General features: G+C 47.0%; 1 protein-coding gene across 1 annotated transcript in view; it reads right to left on the bottom strand.

The window, feature by feature from the left end:
• Positions 1-19,357, bottom strand: part of EEF2K (eukaryotic elongation factor 2 kinase) — an 81,164-nt gene that overhangs the window by 35,591 nt on the left and 26,216 nt on the right. Inside the window, exons 3-4 of the mRNA XM_026455365.1 lie at positions 4,333-4,433; positions 273-333 (exon numbers count right to left, since the gene is read on the bottom strand). Of these exons, the coding sequence (XP_026311150.1) occupies positions 273-333; positions 4,333-4,433 (162 nt within the window). The remainder of the gene's footprint in view (positions 1-272; positions 334-4,332; positions 4,434-19,357) is intronic.

Here is a 19,357-nt window from a genome sequence, read left to right as displayed (position 1 = left end):
CTAAGGTTGGAGGATGGCTTGAGCCCAGGAGGTCAAGGCTGCAGTGACCTGTGATCGTGCCACTGCGCTCCTGGGTGATAGAGACCCTGTCTCAAAAAAAAAAAAAAAAAAAAAATGCTGGTTGCAACCAATAAATAAACAATAACATAGAATCCCCCGAAGTTACAAAAATTAAATAAAGTGGGAGTGGCAGAGAAGGATGCACAGACCAAAGTCAGCTGCAGAAAGTCTTTGCTCAGCCCTGTGCCCACGGGGTTCAAGGCCCTGCTCACCTGAGACGCCATCTTGATCAGAACTTCATCATCCAGCCATTCCCCAGTGACAGCGTTGTACCTGCAGAGACCCACCCACCCCAGGGCACAGTGTCCATCACACGGTCCTGTTCCTCACTGGCTAAAGGCCAAAGACCCTTCTGGGCTCCCCATGGGCCTCAGAACCAACCCACTCTCCACCTTGGCTCACAGACCACCCAACCTTCTGGGTTGGGTTGGAAACATTGTCCCTCCCTCCCAAGTCCCAACACGCTGGTCTCCAATCCCTTCCTCAAACCCACTGCTCCTTCTCTACCATGTCCTCCATTTCCATATCCCCAGCTCTCATTGCTGTGCTGCTTCCTGGCTTGTTCTGCATCTGGGGCCCCCAATGGACTGTAATCCCACAAAAGCAGACCCATGTCTGTCTTGGTCATCCAGGACCTGGTGTGTATGGATGCTTAATAAATACACATGGCTGGGCGTGGTGGCTCACGCCTGTATTCCCAGCACTTTGGGAGACTGGGGCAAGTGGATCACGAGTTTAGGAGTTCGAGACCAGCCTGACCAACATGGTGAAACTGCGTCTCTACTAAAAATACAATTAGCCAAGTGTGGTGGCGCATGCCTGTAATCCCAGCTACTCAGGAGGCTCAGACAGGAGAATTGCTTGAACCCAGGAGGCGGAGGTTGCAGTGAGCCGAGATCGCGCCATTGCACTCCAGCCTGGGCGACAGAGCGAGATTCTGTCTCAATAAATAAAAAATAAAAATAAAAATAAATACACAAGGTGGATGAATGACTGAATAAATAATATCCTGATCATAACTGGTCTCTGTAACGAACGGCATGGCCCAGGGAGGGAAGGTGGTGGTGGTGCCCTCAATCTTGCCAGGCAGCTGGGCACATCTGAGAAGTAACAGCCACACACAGTGGCGGGTAAGGGTTCCTTCCGTCTCTGAGTCTAGACAGGAGAAGGGCTGCAGGTGTAGGGGTAGAAAGGAGTGATCTCTTTCCTCCCCGTCATAAGGGTCATGGACAACAGCCCAGTTTTATGTGACATGGAAGCCTTCAGACTGAAGACTCAAAGATACAGAGGAACTGATCCGATTTTATGTGGAGGTTCAGTGAAGCAGGGACGGCATGGAGCAATGTGATTGGGCAAAAAGGAGATGAGCTAATGGTAACAGACTGAGTGGGCCAGCAAGGCTTGTTCTGATTCTTCTTGGCCGCTCTGTTATAGCATTTGCTTCTCTTGGGTATGGGGTAGGACCCCTTTGGAATGACGGTCTCATTCCATAATTTATTTATGGCCAGCTATTGCACAGAAAGTTCGTGTTAGGTTAGAGAATTCTTTTTTTTTTTTTTTTGACACAGAATCTCCCCGTCACCCAGGCTAGAGTACAGTGGAACAATCTTGGCTCACCGCAAACTCCGCTTCTTGGGTTCAAGCAATTCTCCTGCTTCAAGCCTTCCGAGTAGCTGGGATTACAGATGTGCCTGCTACCATACCAGGCTAATTTTTTTTTTTTTTTTTTTTTGTATTTTTGTAGAGAAGGGGTTTCACCATATTGGCCAGGCTGATCTTGAACTCCTGGCCTCAAGTGATCCACCTGCCTCGGCCTCCCAAAGTGCTGGGATTACAGGCGTGAGCCACTGCGCCTGGCCTAGAGTAATATTTTTAAGCTTTATGGCTGGCTTTGGGGAAAAGGGGTTCTAGTTTCTATGACCAGTAGTGGGGAGAGGCAATTCTTGTTTTTTTTTTGTTTTGTTTTGTTTTGTTTTGTTTTGAGATGGAGTCTCACTCTGTCACCCAGGCTGCAGCTCAGTGGGGCAAACTCAGCTCATTGTAACCTCTGTGTCCTGAGTTCAAGCGATTCTCCTGCCTCAGCCTCCCGAGTAGCTGGGATTATAGGCGCGTGCCACCATGCCCGACTAATTTTTGTATTTTTAGTAGAAACAGGGTTTCACCACATTAGCCAGGCTGGTCTCGAACTCCTGATCTCGTGATCCGCCCACCTCAGACTCCCAAAGTGCTGGGATTACAGGCGTGAGCCATTGCACCCAGCCAATTCTAGTTTCTATGGCTTCTTAAGGGGACAATGAGGAGTGAGAGACAGGAGGGGAGGATAAGGTCAAAGAAAGGCTGTTTCTGAAGCCTTCACTTTGGGGTATCATTTTCTGAGCACCAATACCAGGTTGTGTGATGGTAAACATATATTTTGTTTTAGACTCCATTTCCTGGCATGCAACTCTGAAAGTCCTTGGAATCTCCAAAGTGATGTCTTTTTCTTTTTTGAGACTGAGTCTCACTCTGTCACCCAGGCTGGAGTGTAGTGGCGCGATCTCAGCTCACTGCAACCTCTGTCTCCCAAGAGTCAAGCAAGTCTCCTGCCTCAGCCTCCTCAGTAGCTGGGATTACAGGCGCCCACCACCACGCCTAGCTAAATTTTTATATTTTTAGAAGAGACAGGGTTTCACCATGTTGGTCAGGCTGGTCTCAAACTCCTGATCTTAAGTGATCTACTCACCTCGGCCTCCCAAAGTGCTGGGATTACAGGCATGAGCCACCATGCCCAGTCTTCTTCTGTACCCTTTGTCACATCCTTTATAATAAACCAGTAAATATGAGTGTTTCCCTGAGTTCTGTGAGCTGCTCCAGCAAGTTAATCAAACTCAAGGAGGGGGGTCATGGGAACCCTGATTTATAGCTCGTCAGAAGCACAGGTGAAACCACTTGGGGCTTGCGATCAGCAGTGAAAGTGGGGGACGGTCTTGGAGGACTGAGCCTTCAACCTGTGGGATCTGATGCTATCTCCAGGTAGATGGTGTCACAATCGAATTGAATCATAGGATACCCAATTCAAAACTCCTCTAATTCCTTCAATTAGAGGAAGAGAATTAGAGGCACATCTATTGGTATCCACTGCAGATTTGACTGCTTGCTTGTGGGCAGGGAGAAACCCCCACACATTTTGAGCTCACAGAAGCATTCTGTGTTGTAAGGATACAGTAGGTGAAATTAAGTGTGTTTTTGCCACAGATAGGTGCATACCTAAGGCAGAGAGAGCTTGGAGAGGGTTCTGGGAACATTTTCATCTCTCCTTTCCCAGAGTAAATCAGCCCCTGGGCCTGGCCACGCCTCACACAAGTTTGCCTGGTGGAAATCTCCTCGGCTCAATGTATTCCTAAAGTTTGAAACCTCCCTCCGGGCTGCAGTGTTCTTAGCTCTAGTTGGAGGCTTCCCTTGGCGCACCTCTCAGCCAGGGCAGACTCCAGAACACCCCACCCTCGGTGAGAACAGGTTTCCCAGATTCTGACGCCTCCACCAGGAAAAACAAGCAGAGGCCTGGCAGGTTAACCTCCCCTAGGCTCGGAGGGAGGAAAGCTCTCCAAAACTGCATAGTTGGCACCGGCCCGGGGCAAGTACAGTTGACGCTTGAATGACATGGGTTTGAAGTGTGTGAGTCTACTTATAAGTGGACTTTCTTCAATCAATATATTGGAAAATGTTTTACAGATTTGCAACAATTTTACTTTATTTTTGAGATGGAGTGTTACTCTGATGCCCAGGCTGGAGTGTAGCAGTGCTATATCAGCTCACTGCAACCTCCACTTCCTGGGTTCAAGTGATTCTCCTGCCTCAGCCTCCTGAGTAGCTGGGATTACAGGCGCCAGCCACCATGCTTGGCTATGGCTAATTTTTGTATTTTTGGTAGAGATGGGGTTTCACCATGTTGGCCAGGCTGGTCTTGAACTCCTGACCTCAAGTGATCTGCCCATCTCAGCCTCCCAAAGTGCTGGGGTTAAAGGTGAGAGCCACCGCACCCCGCCAGAGATCTGCAACAATTTAAAAAAACTAGCTCAATCTAGCCTAATAGGTACCTTGTGAGAACCACAGGAAGGCAATGCAGTGAGGCAATGCACCGGGCCTTAAGCACGCATTAGCACTCCAATATTAGCTGCTGTTATGATTACTCCCTTCCCCTGACCCCCAAGAGTACTTATGCCTCACTGATTGGGAGCAGAAGCTGGATGTGTAGCCCCCAGCACTCTTCGAGACCCCGCACAAACTGCTGACCTGTGTCGAGTAGCACGTTCGGTGGCAATGTCTTCTAGGTGGAACTCAGCCCAGGGGTCGGGCATGTGCTTGGCCTTCTCGATTGCGTGCTTCCAGGCTTCCTGTGGAAGGCAAAGGGGAAGGTAGGAACATCATCAGGCCCAGGTCAGGGACTTTGGGGACAGTGCAGACTCCTCCCGCCCTGTTAATTCCTCTGGAGAGGCAGACAGTATCAGGACAGAGAGATACTCCTGTCTAGTAGCCTTTCGGGCTTCTCTGCACTCACAGGCATAGCCTCCCTGTCGGCAGACATGGCACATCTTAACTACACAACACTTGGAATCACTGAGTTGAGAATGAAAATAGGGTACCATTCCCCCATTCAGGTTGGTAAACATTTCATTATACGCACGCGCACACACACACACTGTATATATTATATAGAATATATATACATACACACACTATATATATATAGAGAGAGAGAGAAAAAATAACATATATATATATATATATAGAAACAGAGTCTCACTCTGTCACCCAGGCTGGAGTGCAGTGGCGTGATCTTGGCTCACTGCAACCTCCACCTCCCGCGTTCAAGCGGTTCTCATACCTCAGCCTTCCAAGTAGCTGGGATTATAGCCACGCACCACCACGCCTGGCTACCTTTTGCATTCTTGGATAGAGACAAGGTTTCACCACGTTGGCCGGGCTGGTCTCAAACTCCTGACCTCAAGTGATCCCCTCACCTTGGCCTCCCAAAGTGCTGAAATTATAGGCATGAGCCACTGTGCCTGGCCTCTTTTTTTTTTTTTTTTTTTTGAGACAGGGTCTTATTCTGTCGCCCAGGCTAGAGTGCAGTGGTGCAATCTCGGCTCGCTGCAACCTCTGCCTCCTGGATTCAAGCGATTCTCCCACCTCAGGCTCCTGAGTAGCTGGACTTACAGGTGCACACCACTACACCTGGCTAATTTTTGTACTTTTTGGTAGAGATGGGGTTTCGTCATGTTGGCCAGGCTGGTGTCAAACTCCTGACCTCAAGTGATCCACCCACCTCGGCCTCCCAAAGTGCTGGGATTATAGCAGGTTGGCAATTATTTAATGAGATGAAACATTTTAGCTCGTGCAGGCCTGGGTATCAGGGAATGGGTATCCTCACACACCATCAGGGGGTATAAAACTTTTCTAGGCTGGGTGCGGTGGCTCATGCCTATAATTCCAGCATTTTGGGAGATAACATTTGCAGATAACATAACATTTGCAGATAACATACATTTCTAAGCTCAGAGCATATTAGAACCATGCCGAAGATATGTTGCCTTTACTTTTTTTTTTTTTTTTTTTTAAGAGACAGGGTCTCACCTTGTACCCAGGCAAGATTGAAGTGGCATGATCATGGCTCAGGTGATCCTCTCACCTCAGCCTCCTGAATAGCTGGGACTCCAGGCTGAGCCACCATACCCGGTTAATGTTTTAATTATCTGTAGAGATGGGGTCTCACCATATTGCCCAGGCTGGTCTTGAACTTCTGGCCACAAGCGATCCTCCCACCTCAGCCTCCCAAAGGATATGCTGCCTTTACACATAACATAGGGTTTAACTCTGGCCTCAGATAATTATGAAACGATTCCTATGAGCTGTGCCAAGGTCCTGTGGGATGCAGGAAAATTCATCGTGCAGAATAGCCCTGTTTCAGGGTTGCTGGCATTCCCGGCCTTCCCTAACTCTATGCCAGCAGTGCCCACCACCCCATCATTGTGATGACCCAAAAGAACTCCCAAATCTATCACAACCTATTGAGAGTGGCCGGGCATGGTGGCTCACGCCTGTAATCCCAGCTCTTTGGGAGGCCAAAGCGGATGAATCATCCGAAGTCAGGAGTTTGAGACCAGCCTGGCCAACATGGTGAAATCCCATTTCTACTTAAAAAAAAAAAAGGTGGGTGCATGCCTGTAATCCCAGCTATTCAGGAGGCTGAGGCAGGAGCTTGAACCGGGAGGCAGAGGTTGCAGTGAGCGGAGATCAGGCCACTGCACTCCAGCCTGGGTGACAGAGCGAGACTCTGTCTCAAAAAAAAAAAAAAGAGTCCAGCTTCCCAAGGACTCAGCCCAAACAGGGCTTCACCTCATCCCCAGCCTGAGCCCCTCACTGGGTCCTGCTCAAAATAGAAGCAGCTCAGGCAGGGGAGCTGGGCCGTCCAATACACACACACACAGCCCAGGCCTCTCTCTCTCTCTAGGGCTTTCTTTTGTTTTCGGGTTTTTGTTTTGTTTTGTTTTTTAAATAGGGACAAGGTCTCTCTCTGTTGTCCAGGCTACGTGGCAGTTGTGTAATCATAGCTCTCTGCAACCTCAAAATTCCTGGGCTCAAGCAATCCTATTCAGCCTCGAGTAGCTGGGACTACGCTCACGTGCCACCATGCCCAGTTAATTTTTTAATTTTGATTTTTATTTTGCAGAGATGGGGTCGCACTATGTTTGTTGCCCAGGCTGGTCTCGAACTCCTGGCCTCAAGTGATACTCCTGCCTCAACCTCCCAAGGCACTAGGATTATAGACATGAGCTACCGCGCCTAGGCTACTGGGGCGTTTTTACTGCTGCAAAGTTCAAAAAATAAAGCCTATAATTCTTTTCTTCTATTTTAGTAGCTAATTTAAGCTTAATTTAAAAACTGGAAAATACAGAAGACAAAGAAAAGTCAAATCCACCACATACCATCCACTGGAGCAATAGTCAATGCTGTGGACTAATTATTTCCCAGATCTTCTATATGCTGTTTTGTTTTGTTTTTTTGTGTCCCCCCCCCCCCCCCCCCGCCCCAGACAGAGTCTCCCTCTGTCACCCAGGCTGGAGTGCAGTGGTGTGATCTTGGCTCACTGCAACCTCCTGGGTTCAGGCAATTCTCCTGCCTCAGCCTTCTGAGTAGCTGGGATTACAGGCATGAGCCACCATGCTTGGCTAATTTTTGTATTTTTAGTAGAGACAGGGTTTCCCCATGTTGGCCAGGCTAGTTTTGAATTCCTAACCTCAGGTGATCCACCCGCCTTGGCATTCCAAAGTGCTGGGATTACAGGCATGAGCCACCGTGCCCAGCCTACATGCATTTTTTAATAAGATTGGTATCATACTGTAAAGTATAATTTACCTCCTTTCAGGAGAGTGGGTCAATGGGACTTTGTGCTTTATTTAGTGATCTTGATTTTTTTTTTCTGATTCCAAAGTATGATCTATATCACATAAAAACTGCAAGCACTATAGAACTCTGAATTAGAAAGCACAAGTCCTCCCTAATCCACTTCCTCTGAAAACCACAGTTGACAGTTGATGTAGACATTCTGCAAAATTTTTTCCTATGTCTCTGTGAACACCAACACGTACTTAAGAGCAATTTAGGCCGGGCGTGGTGGTTCACACCTGTAATCCCAGCGCTTTGGGAGGCTGAGGCGGGCAGATCACGAGATCAGGAGTTTGATACCAGCCTGGCCAACATGGTAAAACCCTGTCACTACTAAAAATACAAAAATTAGCTGGGCATGGTGGCACGAGCCTGTAATCCTAGCTGCTTGGGAGGCTGAGGCAGGAGAATCGCTTGAACCCAGGAGGTGGAGGTTGTAGTGAGCCAAAGTCACGTAACTGTGCTCCGGCCTGGGCAACACAGTGAGACTCCATCTCAATAAATAAATAAATAAATATAAAAATAAAAAGAAAGAGCAATTGGACCACACCTCATGTTCTGCTGTGCATCTGACTTTTCTTAATGCAAGATCTTGGACATCTTTCCATGTCATATGTGCAGACTGGCTGAGTGACCTCCTTTCATTCCAGAACTGCCAGATACACAATTATATAAATGTACCTTAAGGTATTTGTCTAACCTCTAGTTGAATCATGTTTGGATTCTCTCCAACATTTCTTAGTACAAACAGTGCTGAAGTGAACATCCCCCTATCCAAATCTTTGTGTGTGTGTGTGCAAGATCTCAGTAGGACATATTTTTTGGGAAATGTAACTGCTGGATCTCATTTAAAATCTATAAATGACTGAGTTCTCTGCCAAAAAATTTATCCTAAGTTATACTCCAAGAAGCAGTATACAAATCACTAAAATTTTTTTGGCACAGGCAGTATATCGGATAACTATAAAATTGACAAGTTATTTGCATCCTGCTTTAATAGTTGCATAATAATTTACTGTAGAACTTTATTCTTACTGACTTAATTATTCACCTGTTGCTCTCCACTGTTAGGCTTCAAGCTTGTCACTGATTGCTCCCTGTTGTAAATAACTCCACAGCAGACATGTGTACGTCTAAAACATTTTTCTGAATTTCGGTTCCTGTTCTTTTTTTAGATGGAGTCTGGCTCTGTCACCAGGCTGGAATGAAGTGGCGTGATCTCGGCTCACTGCAACCTCTGCCTCCTGGGTTCAAGCGATTCTCCCACCTCAGCCTCCTGAGTAGCTGGGACTACAGGCGCACGTCACCACACCCAGCTACTACTAAAAATACTTATTGTATTTTTAGTAGAGACAGGGTTTCATCATGTTGGCCAGATGGTCTTGATTTTTGACCTTGTGATCCGCATGCCTTGGCCTCCCAAAGTGCTGGGATTATAGGCATGAGCCACCGCACCCAGCCCCTGTACTTTTTTTTTTTTTTTTTTCCTTGTACTTTTTTCTTAAAGAGACAGGGTCTTCCTCTGCCACTCAGGCTGGAGTGCAGTGGCGTGATCATAGCTCACCACAGCCTCAAACTCCTGGGTTCAAGTGATCCTCCTGCTTCAGCTTTCCGAATAGCTGGGATGACAGGCGTGTGCCACCATGCCTAATTTTTTAAATTTCTGTACAGACGGGACCTCGATATGTTGCCCAGGCTGTTCTCAAACGTCTGGGCTCAAGTGATCCTCCTGCCTTGGCCTTCCAAAGTGCTGGGATTACAGGCATGAGCCAACACGCCCAGCCCAATCCTTGTATCTTAAAGCACCACAGTCTCAGCTCATATTCCAGCTGCTACAAATGGCAGGGACAGCCTTCGACCTCCACCTGTCAGGAGAGCCTGCAGTGTTGAGAACTCAGCAGGCCACCCTTCCAAGCGTGTGTGTACAGGTGCCCTGTTCTCTGTCTGCAACACACAGTTCTCTGACACTGCTTCTCTCAAACGACTCTGCCACTCCCTAAGCCACTGACAGGGGCCCGTCCCCATTCAGTGAAGATTAGCAACAGAAATTACCTCCTCCTGGCTGGATGCCATGGCACCAACCACAAAACAGGGAGGAAAGTACTGCAGAATTAGAGGGTGTGGTATTTCATAGGATCAAAATTACCTTTTTTTTCCAAACCCAGAACAGAGTCATGCCAAACCTTATTGGCAACAGGTGGGATTAATGCAAATGGTTTTTGTTTGTTTGTTTTTAATAAGGACAGTATAAAAAGTCCTGTACTAACATTCACGTCCCTGACTCTGGTTCCAGCTCACTACTGACTGCCTATGGGAACCTCCATTTTCTTGTTTACAAACAAGGATGAAGAAGGTTTTGGCTGCTGGTGGTCCACTTTTTTGTGGCCCCTGCAACCAGGGTAGACACACTCCCACCAAAAACAGTGGCTCACCGGGATAGCAGTGCTCATTACGGGTGACCCCTGCCAGAGCTGGAAATCACCAGTAATACGTTACCATCAGGAGGGAAATAGAAGGAGGTACTGCCACCTTTGAGAGCCACCTGGCAGTGGCTATGAACCTTCTTCTGCACCGACTTCTGACCCAGCCATTCCTATCAGCTACCCAGGTGTGCCCAGGTAAGCTGGTCAAGGATAATCAGTGCTTTTTTTTTTCAAGATCGGGTATTACTCTGTTGCCCAGGCTGAAGTGCAGTGGTGGGATCATAGCTCACTGAAGCCTCCAACTCCTGAGCTCAAGGAATCCTCTCAATTCAACCTTCCAGGTAGCTGGGACTATGGGTGCTCACCATCATGTCCAGCTAATTTAAAAAATTGTGTGTGTAGAGATGAAGGTCTATGTTGTCCAGGATGATCTTGAACTCCAGCCTCAAGGTCAGCACTGACAATGCTATAATGATCAGGCAGTATGAACAAACTGCCTATCTGTAGGGGCATGATTACATACACTTGGTCTACTGAAAATGAGATGCTAACATGGGTGATTTCTTTTTTCTTTCTTTCTTTTTTTTTTTTTGAGACATGGTGTCGCTCTGTCACCCAGGCTGGAGTATAGTGGTGCGATCTTGGCTCACTGCAACCTCCGTCTCCCAGGTTCAAACAATTCTGTCTCAGCCTCCCAAGTAGCTGGGATTACAGGTGCGTGCCACCACACCCGACTATTTTTTGCATTTTTAGTAGAGATCGGGTTTCACCACATTGGTCAGGCTGGTCTTGAACTCCTGGCCTCAGGTGATCCACTCGCCTTGGCCTCCCAAAGTGTTGAGATTATAAGCGTGAGCCACCACACCTAGCTGGGGCAATTTCTAAGACCTATTGTTTAGGGGAAAAAAAAAGCAAGTTGCAGAACAATACAAACACTGTGATACCACCTACTGGTGGAGGAAACCCACAAATCAATACCATGGATTTTCTAAGGATGTGTGTCTGCAGACATATACACAAATGTATACTTATATGCAAATGCATAAAAAGAGGTCTGAAAAGTAATTTATTTATTTTTATTTTTTTTATTTTTTATTTTTTTGAGACGGAGTCTCGCTCTGTCGCCCGGGCTGGAGTGCAGTGGCCAGACCTCAGCTCACTGCAAGCTCCGCCTCCCAGGTTCACGCCGTTCTCCTGCCTCAGCCTCCCGAGTAGCTGGGACTACAGGCGCCCGCCACCACGCCCGGCTCGTTTTTTGTATTTTTTAGTAGAGACGGGGTTTCACCGTGTTAGCCAGGATGGTCTCGATCTCCTGACCTCGTGATCCGCCCATCTCAGCCTCCCAAAGTGCTGGGATTATAGGCTTGAGCCACCGCGCCCGGCCTGAAAAGTAATTTATATCAAACTAAAATAATGCTTATCTCTGGGAATAGAAAGGGATAAGAAGTTGCTCAAGGAGACCTCAGTTTATCTATGTTGTTTGCATTCTTTTCACAATGAGAATGTATTTAGGTATTGCACGTGTAAATCAAAGTAAAGAAACTAAATTACTGGGTTAGACGATTTTTCTTTTTTTCTTTTTTTTTTGAGACAGGGTTTCACTCTGTCGCCCAGCCTGCAGTGCTGTAGTGCAATCGTGGCTCACTGAAACCTCAACCTCCACCTCCGCCTCTCAGGTATCTGGGCCTGCAGGCACATGCCACCACACCTGGCTAATTTTTTGTATTTTTGTAGAGACAGGGTTTCACCATGTTGCCCACGCTGGTCTCAAACTCCTGGGCTCAAGTGATCCACCTGTCTTGGCCTCCCAAAATGCTAGGATTACAGACATGAGCCACTGCGCCTGGCCAGGCTAGATGATTCTTAAGGCCATGCCAGCTCTAATATCCTCTAGTTTTAAGGATTCCAGAACTCAGTTGTTGAGTAGGTTAATTAATCTTACAGAGAACAGCCGTGGGCTGGGCGTGGTAGCTCATGCCTGTAATCCTAGCACTTTGGGAGGGCGACTCAGGCAGAGCACTTGAGGCCAGGAGTTTGAGACCGGTCTGGTGAACATGGTGAAACCCCCTCTCTACAAAAAATACAAACTTTAGGTGGGCATGGTGGTGCATGCCTGTGCTCCCAGCTACTCAGGAGGCTGAGGCAGGAGAATCGTTTGAACTCAGGTGGTGGAGGTTGCAGTGATCTGAGGTTGCAGTGAGCTGAGATTGCACCGCTGCACTACAGCCTGGGTGACAGAGCAAGACTCTGTCTCAAAAAAAAAAAAAAAAAAAAGAATAGAGGTCTGTGGATATTTCATAAAAAAGGAAAATATTATCCTGGCTACAGAATAGAAAGGCTGTGGTATTTCAAAATCTGAGAGTACAAAATAAAAATAAATAATAGTGAAATAATAATAATTATATACCAGGAAAGGGAGATGGAAATAATAATAATGATTATTATAGTAATAATAATTTACTTAATCGAGTATGCCAGGAGTGAGGGTGGAGTGCCAGCAATGTGTTTACAAATGTTTTGGCACGTGGGATCTTATCACTGTTGTTGCCAATTTTGTTACTGTTATTATTGCCATTATCACAGTAATCAAGGCCTCTGGATCTTACTTGAGGACACATCCAGTGACTCACCCAGAACTCCTTCTTGAAATATCCCCTGTTATACAGTCACTTCATGAATGTTATAAAATCATTTTTTCCCGGCCAGGCACGGTGGCTCAAGCCTGTAATCCCAGCACTTTGGGAGGCCGAGACGGGCGGATCATGAGGTCAGGAGATCAAGACCATCCTGGCGAACACGGTGAAACCCCGTCTCTACTAAAAAAAATACAAAAAACTAGCTGGGCGAGGTGGCGGGCGCCTGTAGTCCCAGCTACTCGGGAGGCTGAGGCGGGAGAATGGCGTAAACCCAGGAGGTGGAGCTTGCAGTGAGCCGAGACTGCGCCACTGCACTCCAGCCTGGGCGACAGAGCGAGACTCCGTCTCAAAAACAAAACAAAACAAAACATCATTTTTTCCAGATCATCACTTCTGCAGACTTTATGAAACACAGCTCAGAAGTCTAGGCAACATGGCGAAACCCTCTACTACAAATACAAAAAATTAGCCAGGCGTGGTGCCATGCGCCTGTAGTCACAGCTACTCAGAAGGCTGAGGTGGAAGGATCACCTGAACCTGGGAAGTCGAGGAAAAAAAAAAAGAAATACAACTCAGAGACAGCCCAACTACTCTCCCCTCCTGGAGAGCAGTAATGGGTTTAACCAAACTCAAGGGCTCAAATAAAAGAATCAGGATGAAGTGGGGGAACACAGGGAGGCTCTGGGATGGGAAGAGCCCAACAGTGGTGTGTGGAGGCCACAATCTACGCCACATGCACTTAGAAGTTTGGTACAATTATCAGTGGAACCCAGCATGGAATACAGCAGCAAAAAACTGGAAACCAGCCACAGTGGTCATGCCTGTGATCCCAGCAATTTCGGAGGCCAAGGCAGGAGGATCACTTGACACTTGGAGTTCCAGAGCAGCCTGGGCAGCATAGCAAGACCCCATTTCTACAAAAAAAAATACAAAAATTAGCCAGGCGTGATGGTGCATGCCTTTAGTTCCAACTACTTGGGGAGATGGGGTGGGAGGATCACTTGAGCTCAGGAGGTCGAGGCTACAGTGACCCATGATTGTGCCACTGCACTCCAGCCTGGGCAACAGCGTGAGACCCTATCTCTTAAAAAACAAACAAACTGGCCAGATGCGGTGGCTCACGCCTGTAATCCCAACACTTTGGGAGGCTGAGGCAGGCGGATCACCCGAGGTCAGGAGTTTGAGACTAGCCTGACCAACATGGAGAAACCTCGTCTCTACCAAAAACTGCAAAATTAGCTGGGCGTGGTTGGGCATGCCTGTAATCCCAGCTACTGGGGAGGCTGAAGCAGGAGGGCTTGAACCCCAGAGGCAGAGGTCGCAGTGAGCTGAGATCGTGCCATTGCACTGCAGCCTGGGCAACAAGAGCGAAACTCCATCTGAAACAAACAAACCTGGAAACTGATTAAGTATCCCACAAGAGGCAATGCTTAAAGAAACTGTGGTGTAGCCATACAATGGGCTGACAGAGCCATCAAGATGCTATATCCATATTTACTGATTTGAAAAGACATGATGATTTATTACTTGCCGGAAAAAAACAGTTACTGAAGACATATATAGCATGATCCCACAGTAGCAACAAAAAGTCCATATTTCTGTATATTTAAAGTGAAATACAGTAAAGTCTGAAATATACACTAAGACCTTAATAGCAAACTATCTGCACTTTCTTTTTTTTTTTTTTTTTTTTTTTTTGAGACAGAGTCTCGCTCTGTCTCCCAGGCTGGAGTGCAGTGGCACAATCTCAGCTCACTGCAATCTCTGCCTCCCAGATTTAAGCAATTCTTGTGCCTCAGCCTCCCCAGTAACTGGGACTACAGGTGTGCACCACCATGCCCGGCTAATTTTTTGTATTTTTAGTAGAGGTGGGGTTTTACCATGTTGCTTGTAATCCCAGCTACTTGGGAGGCTGAGGCAGGGGAACCACTTGAACCTGGGAGGCAGAGGTTGCAGTGAGCCGAGATCGTGCCATTGCACTCCAGCAGGGGCAACAGAGTGAAACTCTCCCAAACTAAACAGAACAAAAAAACAACAAAAAAAAATTATGCTTAGTGAAAGAAGCCAGACATAAAAGGCTACATGTTGTATGATTCTATTTATGTAAAATGTCCAGAAAAGGCAAGTCCAGAGAGGCAGAAAGCAGACTGGTGGTTGCCTGGGGCTGGGTGGGATGTGGGTATTAGAGCATGATGGCCCAGGGCTATAGAATTTAGTTTTTGGGTAAAATGTTCTAAAAGTGGTTGTGGTGATGGATGCATAATTTTATGAACATATTCAAAGGCTTTGAATAGCATATTTTAAATGGGTAAATTGTATGGCATGTGAATTATATTTCCAAAAACTGCTAATTTTTTTTTTTTTTTTTTTTTTTTTTTGGAGGCAGAGTCTTGCTCTGTTGCCCAGGCTGGAGTACAATGGCACAATCTCGGCTCACTACAACCTCTGCCTTCTGGGTTCAAGTGATTCTCTGCCTCAGCCTCCCAAGTAACTGGGACTACAGTTGCACACCACCAAGCCCAGATAATTTTTGTATTTTTAGTAGAGATGGAGTTTCACCATATTGGTCAGGCTGGTCTTGAACTCCTGACCTCAGGTGATCCGCCAGCCGCGGCCTCCCAAGGCAATCATTATTCTTTGATTATGCTGTCAGAGCCGCCCTCAGTGGGTTACAAGTATGAGTGTAATCACCAAAGTTGGCCAAATAAGGGCATGGGAAGCAGGTGTACCCACCCATCATGGGGGGCACACATAATGATGTAACCTCTTTGAGGAGAAACTGACAATACCTATCCCAGTTTAAACACACAAATGTTTTGCCCAGCCAGTTCACCTCTGGAGGGTCCTCTGGTGGGCACACCCATGCATGGGTACAAAGACACATGCACAAGGAAGTGCTGTTTGTGGCAGGACAAGACTGGAAATAACCTACATATCCTACAAGGAGGGGCTGGCTACATTTATTATGGCGCTTCCAACAATGAAGTGATATTCAGCCGTTAAATAACCAACAACAGGCTGGGCATGGTGGCGCATGCCTGTGGTCCCAGCTACTTGGGAGGCTGAGGTGGGAGGATCACTTGAGCCCAGGATTTCAACGCAGTGAGCTATGATCACACCACTGCACTTCTGCCCGGGCAACCCTATCTCAAAAGAAATTTTTTAAAAAAGGTTATCTACGTGTATTGATGTGGAATGATCTCTAAGATATTCTCAGATCAGGCAAATTTTTTTTTTTTTTTTGCGTGGGCAGGGGAGAGGGTCTCGCTGTGTTGCCCAGGCTGCAGGGCAGTCATGCAATCTCTCACTGCAGCCTCCACCTCCCGGGTTCAAGTGACTCTCCTGCCTCAACCTCTGGAGTAGCTGGCATTACAGGCACCCACCACCACGCTTGGCTAATTTTTTTTTTTGTATTTTTAGTAGAAATGGAGTTTCACCATCTTGGCCAGGGTGGTCTCGAACTGCTGACCTCAAGTGATCTACCTACCTCGGCCTCCCAAAGTGCTGGGATTACAGACATGAGCCAGTGTGCCTGGCTGAAAATAATATTTAAAAATAAAATTTCCCACCTTAATAAGAAATTAAAAACATGTATTTGCTCCCTGTGCTTATTCTGGAAAATGTAGAAATGACAGAGAAGGAGAAAAGGAACACAGTCCCTCCTATTCTGATCCAAAGACAATCCCTGCTGCCCTGGTGATGTGCTTCCCCTCAGGCCTTGGCTGTGTGTGTACGTGCGAGTTTCACAGAGCTACAATCGTGCTGTATTCTTTTTAGATTTAACTCTGGAGCAGAGGCATTTTCCCACGTTATCATAAACTCTATAAACATCTTTGGATGACTGCCTGATATTCTATGGAGAGGGCGGCCCCCCTGAATGGTTCTGCCACGTCTCCAGGGAAGCTTGGGCAGAAGGCTGGGCTTGACAGTGATAGAATCTGACTTTTCACAATCCACACCCAGTACCTGCTGGGTGTGTTCCTTGGAGGGAGGCCAGCAGGCCATTTTGATTAAACAATCCAGGTTGCCAGGTCACAATAAGTTAAAAAAAAAAAAAAACCACTTAGGTTTATGGCATGCTGAGGGAACAAGGGTTGGAAAACTGAGCTGTTCTCTCCCTCTGAAGCCACCCCGGCAACACTAACCCAACAGAGCCTGCTTTCGATAACCTAGAAAGTAGGCAATGAAGTGCCAACTCCTGTCCACACACAGTCAAACATTTTACCAAGTCCTATTATGCAAGACCAGGGGAATGGAGGTCGCATCACACACAGCCCTAGTCTTGCAGTCAGGCGCTGACTCAAACAAAGAATGACACTGGAGAATGACTCACACACATAAAGGTCTGCTAAGAGCCCTACGGAAGGCAGAGGAGAAAGCCTGGAAAGGTTGTCTTCAATCTGGGCTCTGGGCCGGGCTCAATCGCTTATGCCTGTAATCCCAACACTTTGGGAAGCTGAGGCAGGAGGATCGCTTGAGGCCAGGAGTTCAAGACCAGCCTGGGCAATGTAATGAGACCCCATTGGTCCAAAAAAAAATTTAAAAGTTGGCCAGGTGTGGTGGTGCACGCCTGTGGTCTCAGCTCCTCAGGGGGCTGAGGTGGGAGGATCACTCAAGCCCAGGAGTTAGAGGCTGCAGTGAGCTATGATTGTGCCACTATACTCCAGCCTGGGCAACACAGCAAGACCTTGTCTCTAAAATTAAAAAAATAAAAATAAAAACTGGGTTCTGAAGGAGGCAGAACTGTAATTTTGATAGACCAGGACATCAGTTGAAAGAGGTTTTATTAGGCAGAGGTGTGAAAAAGGGAGGCCCAGTCCAGGAGCTTCCAGATGTGTATGAGTGGAGGGGATGAACAGAGCCTAGAAAGGTCCTGGAGCGGAGGGACCTAGAAACACTCCCATTGTAGGTGATGAGGATTTTTTTTTTTTTTTTTAGATAGAGTTTTGCTCTTGTTGCCCAGGCTAGAGTGCAGTGGCGCGATCTCGGCTCACTGCAACTTCAGCCTCCCAGGTTCAAGTGATTCTCCTGGCTCAGCCTCCCGAGTAGCTGGGATTACAGGCGCCAGCCACCACGCCTGGCTAATTTTTGTATTTTTAGCAGAGATGTGTTTCACCATGTTGGTCAGGCTGGTCTCAAACTCCTGACCTCGTGATCCCCCTGTCCCAGCCTCCCAAAGTGCTGGGATTACAGGTGTGAGCCACCGTGCCTGGTCAGAAGTGATGAGTTTTGAGGAGGGGGTATTTACCAATGTATTTGAGGGAGAGGAAGTTACCTGGTTATTTTACTTTATTTTTCTTATCTTAACAACATTGTTTTCTCCACATAAGTAATACATAAGTGTAGCTTTAAAAGTTTAAAATGTTTAAAAAACATATAAAGCCCCCTCTTAACGGTACCTCTCCCCTAGAGAGAACTGCCATTAACTGTTGGGTGCAAACTTCCCTTTCAAACAGTTTTTGCTATGCAGATATCGATGTATGTGTACATACATTTTTAATAAAAATAGAATCAGGTCGGGTGTGGTGGCTCACGCCTGAATCCCAGCACTTTGGGAGGTCAAGGTGGGTGGATCATGAGGTCAGGAGTTCAAGACCAGCCTGGCCAACATGGTGAAATCCCCGTCTCTACTATATATACAAATAAATAAATACATAAATAGATACATAAATAAATAAAAAATTAGCCAGGCGTGGTGGCGGGCAGCTGTAATCCCAGCTATTTGGGATGCTGAGGCAGGAGAATTGCTTCAACCTAGGAGGCGGAGGTTGCAGAGAGCCGAGATTGCACCACTGCACTCCAGCCTGAGCGACGGAGCAAGACTCTATCTCAGAGAAAAAAAAAAAAAAGCATCATACTATATTTCAACTTGCTTTTTTACTTAACTACATATATAAAAATGCTAACATTTTTTGACATTATGGACCAGGCCTGTGCCAAAGGCTTTTTATGGATTTGCACACACACATACTGTATGTAATAGTAGGCACAGTTTTAGAGTCAAATCATGGCCAGGCGCAGTGGCTCACACCTGTAATCCCGCTTGGGAAGCTGAAGTGGGATGATGGTTTGAGCCCAGGAGTTCAAGACCGGCCTGAACAACGTAGTGTGAGACCCTGTCTCTACAAAAAAAGTAAAACAATAACAACAACAAAAAAGGTCAAATCACATAGAATCATCTTTGGACCAGCCTGGGTAACCTAGTGAGACCTCATCTCTACAAAAAAAAAATTTAAAAATCAGCCGGGCATGGTGGTATGCACCGTGGTCCTAGCTACTCGGGAGGCTGAGGTGTGAGGATTGCTTGAGCTCAGGGGTTCAAGGCAGCAATGAGCTATGATCAAGTCACTGCACTCCAGCCTGGGTGACAGAGCAAGACCGTGTCTCTAAGAAAAAAAAAAAAAGAAGAAGAAGAAAAGGCTGGGCATGTGGGCTCACGCCTGTAATCCCAGTACTTTGGGAGGCTGAGGCGGGCGGATCACTTGAGGCCAGGAGTTCAAGACCAGCCTGGGCAACATGGCGAGACCTTATCTCTACTAAAAATACAAAAATTAGCAGGGGATAGTGGCGTGCACCTGTGGTTCCAGCTACTCGGGAGGCTGAGGCACAAGAATCACTTGAACCTGGGAAGTGGAGGTTGCGGTGAGCCAAGAGCGCGCCACTGCCCTCCAGCCTGGGCGACAGAGTGAGACCCCTTGTCGAAAGAAAAAGAAAGAAAGAAAGGAAGGAAGGAAGGAAGGAAGGAAGGAAGGAAGGAAGGAAGGAAGGAAAGAAGGAAGGAAAGAAGGAAGGAAAGAAGGAAGGAAAGAAGGA

This window comes from Piliocolobus tephrosceles, chromosome 17, assembly GCF_002776525.5.
Source record: "Piliocolobus tephrosceles isolate RC106 chromosome 17, ASM277652v3, whole genome shotgun sequence".
NCBI classification, from domain to species: domain Eukaryota; kingdom Metazoa; phylum Chordata; class Mammalia; order Primates; family Cercopithecidae; genus Piliocolobus; species Piliocolobus tephrosceles.
The sequence above is the reverse complement of the archived record's forward strand: the minus strand, read 5'-3'. Positions and strand labels throughout refer to the sequence as shown.